The sequence below is a fragment of the Emys orbicularis genome, chromosome 2 (genome assembly GCF_028017835.1).
Source record: "Emys orbicularis isolate rEmyOrb1 chromosome 2, rEmyOrb1.hap1, whole genome shotgun sequence".
NCBI lineage: Eukaryota > Metazoa > Chordata > Testudines > Emydidae > Emys > Emys orbicularis.
The window spans coordinates 113,625,287-113,636,106 of NC_088684.1; the positions used below are offsets into that span (position 1 = coordinate 113,625,287).

The 10,820-nt window shown below is 40.5% G+C and overlaps 1 protein-coding gene across 2 annotated transcripts; it reads left to right on the forward strand.

Moving 5' to 3' along the window:
* The first annotated feature begins 934 nt into the window (after positions 1-934).
* RBM24 (RNA binding motif protein 24) lies at positions 935-10,456 on the forward strand. 2 transcript variants are annotated; one of them, XM_065398594.1, is made up of 4 exons: positions 935-1,452; positions 2,446-2,569; positions 3,828-3,882; positions 10,059-10,456. In XM_065398594.1, the coding sequence occupies exons 1-4, from the start codon at positions 1,285-1,287 to the stop codon at positions 10,390-10,392; spliced, it is 681 nt and encodes a 226-aa protein (XP_065254666.1). In that variant the 5' UTR covers positions 935-1,284; the 3' UTR covers positions 10,393-10,456. The 2 variants fall into 2 exon arrangements, with proteins under 2 accessions (XP_065254666.1, XP_065254667.1); XM_065398595.1 differs by lacking the exon at positions 10,059-10,456 and adding an exon at positions 4,213-4,813.
* The last annotated feature ends 364 nt before the right edge of the window (positions 10,457-10,820 follow it).

Below are 10,820 nucleotides of genomic sequence, written 5' to 3' on the forward strand. Positions count from 1 at the left end.
ACGATAAAGTCCCACTTGCAAATTGATAGGGGACTTCTATCTATAGCAAGGGTGGGTTCAAAGAAAAAGGCCAAAGGGGCAAATGAGCACAGAGGAGTGAGGGAAGAGTCAATAGTAGCACTAAGAAGGGTGTGGGGGAGCAGAGGTGAATAGCTTTGGTTTCCCAATACTACACTGATGCACAACTGTCTTTCACTCACCTTTCTTTCCTGTTATGTCCTTTTTTTCCCTATTCACCCACAAAAGCTTATGCTCCAATACGTCTATAAGGTGCCACAGGACTCTTTGTTGCTTTTCTTTCCTATTACCTTTGCCCCCTTCCTGCCTCTCCCCTACCAATCTCCCGCCTCAAATTCCCCTACCTGTATGGCACAGGGAGGAGTTCTGTGACTGTGATAGGCACCCCTGGGGCTCTGAGCCCCCATCCCTGCCCCTCAGCGCTCTCTAGGTCTCTTCTTTCTCTCCAGTGGTGATTGCGCAAGGAAAAGGGGCTAGTGAAGAGAAGGGCCGAGGAAGCAGCTCTACCAGCGTCCAATGCTCCCACCGCCGGGGGAGTCAGGAGTGGGATCGGCGATATTGCAGGAAAGTGGCAGCTGAAGCAGAAACCTCGCCCCAGGGTGTGAGCTAGCGACTTCCACGAGCCCTGCCACAGAGCAGCCTCAAGACCCTTCCCACTCACACTAGGCCGGGAGAATCCGCCTCTCCTGCTCGGGCTGCTCCTGTCCTGAAGCGGAAACCTGAGCGTGCAGCGCTTCTCCCGAGTCCTTCCCTGCAGCCCGGGCTGCCAGACACACGAGAAGAGAATCAACCCCCCAGCTGTTCGCAACAGCTGTGTGTCCGCTCCAGCTGCCAAGCGGGCCAATAGGCGAAGAAGGGCCCGCCTCATCCCCGCCCCTGGTGACGGAGGCGGAGGATCCCAGGGTGCCCCGGCTTTTAGGGGAAAGCAAACAGAGAAAAGCCACTCCGTTGTTAGCGTCCGGGCCCTGCATTTCTCTCCAGTAGCTGCTGCTGCTGCCTCCGCCAGACTGGACGCTCTCCATCCTCCTTTTCTAACACCTACCTCAAAACTGCTGGAGGCTGCGGGGCTCCCTCCCTGAGAGTAGCAGGAGGAGGAGGCAGCGGCGGATTGCTTTGCAAAAGGCAACGCAGTGTAGTTGCAAAAGGGGCTTGACTCCGGAATAAGACCCCCTCTCACCACGTGTAAACGCACTCAGGCGCATACTACTCTCCCCGTTTGTTTGCCTAGGGCTGTCCGGCTGGCAGGGCCAGCGAACGACGCGGAAGATGCACACGACCCAGAAGGACACCACTTACACCAAGATCTTTGTCGGGGGCCTGCCTTATCATACCACCGACTCCAGCCTGCGCAAGTACTTCGAGGTGTTCGGGGAGATCGAGGAAGCCGTGGTCATCACCGACAGGCAGACCGGCAAGTCCCGGGGATACGGATTTGTAAGTCGTGGGGGTGTTTCTCTGGGGGGTCGTTTTTGCCGCTGCTGCTTCTCCAGCCAGTGGGTGGAAACTTGCTGCTGGGTGGCACCGGGGCTTCTTTGCATCGTTTTTAGCTTCGGTCCGCTTTGTGGGTGGGAGGGATCCGACCGCTTTCTGGGGAAACTAAAACAAGCTGAGAAGCCAGCATTGTATCGCCTGTGGGGGTGGGAAGACAGGTGAAGCCGGATAAGCGCCTGAATCCGGAAAGAAACTTCTTGTGAGGCAAAGGCCAGCATGCTGCTGCACCGTAGATCCAGAGGGCAGCCCGAGATAAAGGGTTTGTCTGACTGGGGGGGGAAGGGTACTGTGTTTCGAGGAGTTATTTAATTTTTTTGAGGGAGGGGGAAAGGATGGGGAATCCCTGATGGAGGGGATTTGGATCGTGGTTTGCACGTGAAAAGTTAGTGCAGATTTCTGGCAACAAATTAGGCTAGCTGGTTGTTTACTGATATGACTTAGAAGTTTTATCTGTGGTAGTACAGGGGGCTCCTATACATGTACACACCCCTAATATTGTACTGCAGCAAACTAGAAGCTTAAAACAACCTGATTTCTGTGTCTGTTTACCAGTTAAGCACAGAACAAAGGAAGGGTATTTTTTGTACTTCAATGAGTTTTAAGCTAAAGAACTAAGGTCCCTTTATTTCTGAATGAGAGCATCCACGAGGGGATTTAACGTGCTTTAACTAATGCATTTTAACTTCTCGGTCCTTTCGTTAATTCGTGTTAAAGTTCCTCAGTCTCTTCATGTAAACAAACCCGATTTATCTTAATTATTCAAGCAAGCCCATTAGTTTTGTACCAAAAACATCTAGGGAGATGAAGCTTCATATTTTTCATACTGTCTTTTTTTTGTGTGTGGGGGGGGAAGCTGGTTGTTTTAGTGAAAAGATGAATTCTGCTTCTTTTTCAATGGCAAAAGTGGTTTAATTCATAGCATTGTATATTGTTAAGGTCACCATGGCTGATAGAGCAGCTGCTGAAAGGGCTTGCAAAGATCCCAATCCTATCATTGATGGCAGGAAGGCCAATGTGAACCTGGCATACCTGGGAGCAAAACCAAGGATAATGCAACCAGGTGAGGAAAGTCTCTTTCTCTCTTTTTCTCCCTCCCCTGCCCTTCAACAAAGTTTCTGAGAAGAACAAAACTTCAGTCTGAGTTAAAAATTAAAAAAAAAAAAAAAAAAAAAAAGCTCTCTCCGGCAATGCCACCACTTTCTGTGGAGTATAGTGTGTGTGTGTTTGTGTTTTAATGTTGTATATAATCCATAACTTCTTGGCTATCTGTAAGAATGCTTTCATAAAAACTAAAGGTGTGCATGTGCACTGTACATAGAGGAATACATGTCCCCTTTGAGAAATTTCCTCCATACAAAATTTCCATTTTGTTGGACCCTATATTATGAATGAAATGACAAACACAATTTACAGTATAATTGAGGTAAAAGAGTTATTGCTAGGATACAAGAACTTCTAGATGTGCCCAGTCTTATTAACACAGTCGGTCTCTTAATGGGAACTTCTAAAACACATGGAATCTATTGCACTGAATGAAAAAAGGAATGGATTTATCACAAGGCCAGATCTGATCCAAAACTCACTCACTGATTTCATGCCCTGTTCAATACCACAGCTTCACAGCAAAATAAATGGGAATATAGTAGTGCGTTAATGTTCATATTTTAAAGAGGGCAGACTGTGAACCCCTTACTGATGTTGGTGGGCTGTTAGTCACATGAGTAGACCCATTAACTTCAGTGGAAATACTCCAGGTGACTAAATACTCACATTGGTGGGTACTTAGTCACCTATGTGAGAACTTAGTCACCTGAATATTCCAACTGAAGTTAATGGGTCTACTCACATGACTAAGGGGCTTGCAATCAGGCCCAATATGAATATTTCAGGAAGTAAGAAGTCAGTGTATATTACAGAATGAGTAATTCTACCCTTATGTTTGCATGCATGGCTCCCAGTTAAGTCTGTAGAAACACATATATTCATCCAGTTACAATCCAATTTATAATTCTTAGGCTTTAGAGTTAAGGACTAGACTTTGCTGCTAGAAAACATTTGGTTTTAAATAACAGTTCAGTGAAATTCTCCTAGTTGTTGCCAAATAAGTTGTCTTTTTGAAAATTGGCAGGAGTCACAATCATGTACCTCTGGTTTAAATTGTAAAAGAAATTATCTAAAACACTCATTCTGTAACCTGTGGTTCTTTGCTCTGTTGAACATCTTTACTAGTGCTTGTTAGTGAAGGTTACTGTGTGTATAGCATAAATAAGCAGCTGATGGAATGCTCATATAGAGAATGTGATGTGTTTTGTTGGTAGGTTTTGCCTTTGGTGTTCAGCATCTTCATCCAGCTCTCATACAGAGGCCTTTTGGGTAAGTCTATAAAACAGGTCCACAAACAAAGTATAACCTTGGATGGCCTCTCACAGTACTGTCACTGACTTTATAATGCTGCCATTCAAATTTCCAGACTTAAAAACATATGCCTTGTAAATATGTTCTCTTTGGTAATGCTCTAAAGACCACAGCTGAGTCGAGTTGTGTATACGAAGTATGCAGCCCTCCCAACCCAAGCGGATCAGACCCATACCACCCTCTGATAAAAGAAAGTGGTATGACTTTATACAAGATCGCTGTGCCCCCCATTTATTTATTTTCCCCCCAGCTTGACTCAATGTTATTTATCTCTTTCTAATCTGACAGGGATCGTTTACAGTTAAGATAACTGATCAGAAGGATATGATGATAAGAGGTGGAATAGTTCTGTTTGGAATTAAACACTGTAACCAGTAGACTCAAACACAAACAAGCTAAAATGGTGATTAACGATGCATGTATGTTTTTTCATATAGTCAATAGACCTCCGTGTGCTTTTTTTTTTATTATTTTTTACAGAAATGAAGTGGTGTTGATAGCTAAACTGTGTGCTTTTATTTAATTGAAAGAGCTGTAGTGAAAGTTTTTTGGGGGTCTCTTAATTTTGTTTTTGTTGTTGAGGAGTGTTGAGTTTGCCATGGGGAGCAAAGGGACTTTTTTTTTTTTTCTTGCTTTCAAGCTGTAGCCTGTGACTTTTTTTTTTTTTAACCATATTCGTATTTTGTATTGAGTGCTAAATTGTGTGACATCTTGATTTTTTTTTAATAAAGAAAATCAACATATTGCTTGCATGTTTATAGTTCTTGGTTTTGTTCCTTGAGAGGGGTATGAAGGGGTGTGGAGCTCTTTTGATTAACACTGTGCTTCCACTTGGGCTTTCTAATTCCAGTCTTTAACTTCTCCATCAGACTTCAATATGTAGTGCATTTCCTTTAAAAATAAAAAATAAAATAAAAATACAAGTATACTATTCCTAAGTATTTCTAACACTTGCTTTTTAGAGACCTAAAATTAGGAGGTGAAGTCTGCTTAAATTTTCTGTCCTGTACACCTCACTAATTCACGCTGACTAGGTCACTGCAAAATAATAAATTTTGCTAATTTTAATAAATAAGCTAACAAAGCAGGAGAATGCATCAAAGGATGTACTTTGTTCAATTACTTGACAAGTGTAGATTTAAGATATACTGTACCTTGGTATTATGAAATGGCAGTAGCTGCTCCATAGTTAAAGTTGAAGCTAGCTTTCCATTAGAAGTTGATCGTTTTCCTTTTGGAAAAGTTGTGGGGATGGGAAATCAGTCTTCCAGAAACTTCACATACAACTTCTTATCTCACAGTAGAGTGGTTTAGTGGTTTTCTGGGAAGCATGGTAATAATCAGGAAACTAGTTTTGAAAATGTATCTGAAGCTCAATTATTATATATATATATATATTTTGCTTCTTATAATATTCCCAGATATGTCTTACTTCACTTCAACAAAGCCAGCATCTCTTAATATTCTTGGAGAAATGGTGGGGAAACTGAAAAGAATATATGATAATCTGATGCTCACACTAAGGGAGGGGTTACCTAGAAGGGCATAAAAGCAGGGTTACAAAGAGGAGCTGGTGGAATGAGAGGGGAGCAGCTGTGAGGAAGAGGAAGTACTTGCCTAGCATAGCAAGAAAGGAGGAACTGGGACTATATACTGCTTAAGGGACTTAATAAAAATGGATGCTCTTCTCCAATCCATCAGCCTTCTCTGGTTCTAACACACTGTATATCAATCTGAATTAGAGGCATATTTTGCAAAGAGGGGTGGTATGTGCTTTAAACTGGCAGAATCCAGTATTCATTTTTATCCTTGTTCCCTGTACCTTTTCTGTTACCTCCAGTTACAAGAGATTATACAATCTAACTTCATGTTCAAGAGATGCACTTCCAATAATCTCCCACTAAACTCTTATTTTGATCTATGCATATATTTTAGGGGATAAAGGCTGGGGAGAGCAGTGAAAACTGAGTGGAGTAATAGAGAGTGATGACTGTATGAGAAAGGGGAACAGGCTGGGTTGTGTAAGGGCTCATTTTTCAGACATTTTAATGTTTGGGTCTGCTAAAAAGGACAGAATTTTTCTGTAAAGAGTAATATTTTGAGGTGATAGCTGGGCTCCATTGAAACGTACTTTGAGTTTTAATTTTTTTCTGTGAATACTAGTAAGTGTACTTCCATATGCTATGTAAAATTAATTAATATGGAACCTCAGAACTGTGCTCTACGAGTAAAAGGGGAGAGAGTGCCATTTTTGTGTGGCTTAATTAGCAGAGTGCCATTTCTGCATGTGAATTAATTAGCAAAGTGCAAATTAGTGAGGTTCTACTTTGCTCTTGTCAGCAGTGCTCTGTCAGAGTTCTACCTTTCAGACAAAATGCAGTTACTTTCAGCATCACATTACATCAGATTTAGTGGGAGAATATACTTAGTTCTGAGTACGGTATCCCCGCCCCCCCCCCCCCCCCCCCCCGGCTTTACTCTAGCTAAGAGAAGCAACGTTAGTTCCTGTTCATAAAATACTTGTAGTTCTGGTTTATTTTTTCTATGCTATAGCGATTAATTCTCTCACCCAAGTAACATTTCCTGATCTCACCCCCTCTTTACATCCAGAATCTCATTTACTATATGTGTGAGACCTGGCATGCTGAATCTGACCACAATCATAGAAATGTAGGTCAGGAAGGGACCTTGAAGAGTTCAGTGTTGGTTACTTATCCCACTGTGACTCATAAAAGTATAGCTGTATACTGAAACACCAAATGCTGCTATTGAATTCATTTTGAATTAATGCGTTTTTTTAAAAGATCTTTATTTTGTTCCATTGAGGTAGCTTCTTTTCCTTTGCATGCATAATTACCACTTAACATCAGTGGAAAATTACATGCATGAAGGGAGAGGTGGACGTAGGATGTGAATAGTTAGATCTTTTTCTCTGTTCGTCTAAGGACTGATCCTGAAGTAAATGGAAAAGTTCCCACCAACTTCAATGACAGCCGAATTAAGTCCCAAGAGGACAAGCTGGCCAACGAATGGTTAGCTGATATCAAACACTTGCTAAGTCACTTCTAAGTTTTACAAAATCCTAATAATTGATTATAAGGGATGGAGGGAAGAGTTCTGACCTCAGTTGATGATTAAAAGATCTGTGTAACATCAGGCAGCTGATAATTTTGAAACAGTTGTGGCATGAAACTGCCATGGTCAAAGAAAACCGAATTTATATATTTTTCAGTATACTGCAGAAGGTATTGAGCACAAACTTAACCCCCAAAACATGCTTGATTTTTTGTTGTTGTTTTGTTTAGTGTGCATAACTCTCTTGTTCTGGTATAAGAAGGCTGTTCAATATTGAACTTTTGAATTAAATCTGCTAGTTAATTGTACTTACAAAGAACAGATGAAGCAATGCAAGATCCAGAATAGAAGGAACAGGTCTCATGCACAGTCCAGTAACTACTTGTTCAAGAATTCAATGGTATCACAATTGTTCTGTCCATTAATACTGAATTCCTATGTATTGCAGCTATTCCAGATCAGCCTAGGCTACCTTTTTGTTTCAGTTGTATTTTGTATGCATAACACTTACAATAATATATTTGGCAGTTTACTGTTACTTATACAGCTACTATAGTATTAAACCTAATTAACGTTCTAACTTTGCAAAAGTATTCTTACAGCTTAGGTTAATGAAAATCTTAAGTCTGATGGCAAGAGCACTTGTATGCACCAAAATTACTTGGTGCTAAACATTGCCTTTTTTCTTTCTTTAAGGGAGTAGCTTTACTACAAAATGGAAAAAAGTTCCTTGCCATAAGACCGTTGTATAATTAAAATATTGTCCCAATATAATATTGTCTGTTATAAAGTAGTACTCTTTATAAAAACCTGAGTGTTTTATTAAGGTGTCACAGCACAATGGGAAACTGAGGTCAAAAGATTAAAGAGCAGTGTTTCAGTGTCATTGAGATGTATGCATGCTTGCCTTTGCAGTAGATAGACGTTTACTTTGGCCTTATAAAGTCATTTTACTCTGCTTGAAACCCTTGTCTCATGATAGATGGATCAAAAATAGCCCCACTGCAGCTTATACTGTCAATCACCATATCTGAAATGGCATGATGGTGGGGGGCCTGCACAGGGTTCATGTATAATGCAGACTAAAATGCTGTTGTAAAGGGATAGTTTCGTAATTCACCACCTGTTTTGTTTCTTGGCTTAAAGGAAACAAGTCACAAGGGTTTAAGTGGGAGCATGTGTATCTTTCAGTCTAGTTTTTAAAAAGAAGTTAAGTACATGTACAAGTGTTCTAAGAAATCCTCGGTAACGTCATTTGTGTTCGCACAGAGAAAGATCTAGAAATGTAGTATGTATTACTGTCTTTTCACTGTTTAAAGTAATATTTAAGTCATAACTACTGCTGCTCATTCACTTCTACATGGATGTTAAACTGACTGTTGGATGTTAAGTTTTTATAATTTAAAAAGCCAATCAGATTTAATGCTTTGGCTTTTTTATCTTGGGATGAATTTAGTTGACAGTGTCCCATTTAATTGAACTGTTGACAACTGGAAGTAAAACTGTTATTTTATTTTCAAAAAAACTGTCTGGCTCTTAAAGCTGGAGGAAGAGGACAAATGGTAGTGCTGCAATTTTCCAGCTATGTTTACAATGTAAATATAATGGTAAAAGGCTGGAGTTGTCTTTAGACTCAGCCGGAAAGGGAAATTTTTAACTGTCATGCAAAGTCTAAGGCTCCGATCCTGCATTGGGAGCTGCAAAAGCAGACTTTGTGGCTGCGTAGAGCCCCACTGACTTCAGTCTACTCATGGATCCAATTGCAGGATTGGGGGATTAAGTGTATAATGAACATGGTATTACTCTACTCTAAAGCATGTCTTTAATATTACATGATACAATGGAATGATGGGATTAATTTGTATGCAGATGTGTGATGTGAGAGGATTACTACTGGTATCAAAAGTAGTTCAATCATGGGCTAGTAAGTTAAGGAAGCAAAGCTCTCTGATTTGGAGGAGGAAATGGGAAAGTGTATCTATTGACTTGTTCAAACAGTTATTTAATGAGCCATAAACTTGTTTTTTGCTTTTGTTAAACACCAGATCTGTTTAGATTTAATCCTACCCCCATCTCCCAAAACTCTATGCTGTATGTCTTGCATAGAAATAAACAAGCTGGCACAAAACAGGACATCAGTGGCCTGATAGTCAAACAGGTTTGACCCTTGTGTCCTTATGACCTTTACAAAAGTGTGATGCACATGTACTTAGGAATCACTGTTATGAATTTTAATAGCATCTATGTAGCTTCTCCTCTATGGCCTCTTGTGACCGAGTGAGCTGCACTATAGTTCGTTTGGAAAGTGTGATTCGTGCTGTGTTTACCACACTTGTGAACTTTAAACTCCTTTGTCGCCTGTGGTTTTTTGTTTTTTTTTAATTTTTAATAAGGGTGACTGAGGTTGCAGAGAAATTAATGTGTGCTGAGTCTGCATAGCAATCTAAGTAGGGTTGCCACAATACAATTTTTTTTTTTTTTTACAAGAAGATTGGGGGGGTGGGGGGGAGAGAGTGATGGGCTACAGAACTGACCAACTAAAAAACTTTAGCTGCATTATCTACTACTGGCAAACTGATTACAGTGACTACACTGTCAAATTGCATAGCTGTTATAATAAAACCTGTATTCATAACAAAGAATTTTACTAATAGTCAATGAGGTTAGTCAGAATTAGGGCAACAAAATCACTTACAAATTATTTTAAAAATAAACAATCCAAGCTTGGATCTGGAATAAACAAATTAAGCTTTTTTACAGATGTCTTAAGCTGACATCCCAAATACTGGCCCTTCTAAAGATTTTAAAGTGAACACGTTTAGTGTTGCTTGATGGTGTTATGTTTAATGCTATTAAGTCATCTCCTAATGCTGGGTTTTTGAGCAATGCATCTCTTTGTGCTATTGAAATGATACATTGGTGTATTAAATAAATCTAGCTATTGTGGCAACCCTATGCTCATAACAACAACTAAATTGAGTTTGTTTTAGTTCTGAATATGGAAATAGCACTTAAAATTCATAAGTTTTCCTCTAACTTTATCTTCCATCTTTCAACAGGATACCTGCTCATTATGTCTATCCACAGGCTTTTGTGCAGCCAGGAGTTGTAATTCCACATGTCCAACCTACAGCAGCTGCTGCCTCCACCACACCTTACATTGATTACACTGGAGCGGCATATGCACAATACTCAGCTGCAGCAGCTGCTGCTGCCGCTGCTGCCTATGACCAGTACCCGTATGCAGCATCCCCAGCTGCTGCAGGATATGTCACTGCTGGGGGTTATGGCTATGCAGTCCAGCAACCACTCACTGCTGCAGCACCTGGGACAGCTGCTGCAGCTTTTGGCCAGTACCAGCCACAACAGCTGCAAACAGACCGCATGCAATAGCAGATGGACTTCTGAAGAAAGATAGATCTCTTTCTTTCTCTTCCTTTCTTCCAGCCTTCCAATACAAGTAGTTAATAAGAGACAATTAACATTTAACTAAGCAGCTTTAAGAAAAGCTATGCTACTGCAAAGTTAAAGAATTTTTTTTTATTCCACTGTCTTCATACAGCATGCATCCAAATAATGTTGCTATTAGGGAAAGGGTGGGGTGGGAGTACCAGTTTCAGGTATCAATTGAGAAGAAACAATCTATAATGTACTGTCATGAAACCATGGCAGGAGTAACAATGGGACTTTATATTAAAAAAATAAAATAAAAAGTAAATGTGTATTTTTTACAGTATCAGGGAAGCATACTGCCTTTTACAAGTGAGAAAATATTATTTGAAAAAGTTGAACCAGGGAAAAAAAAAATCAGTGAGCAATAC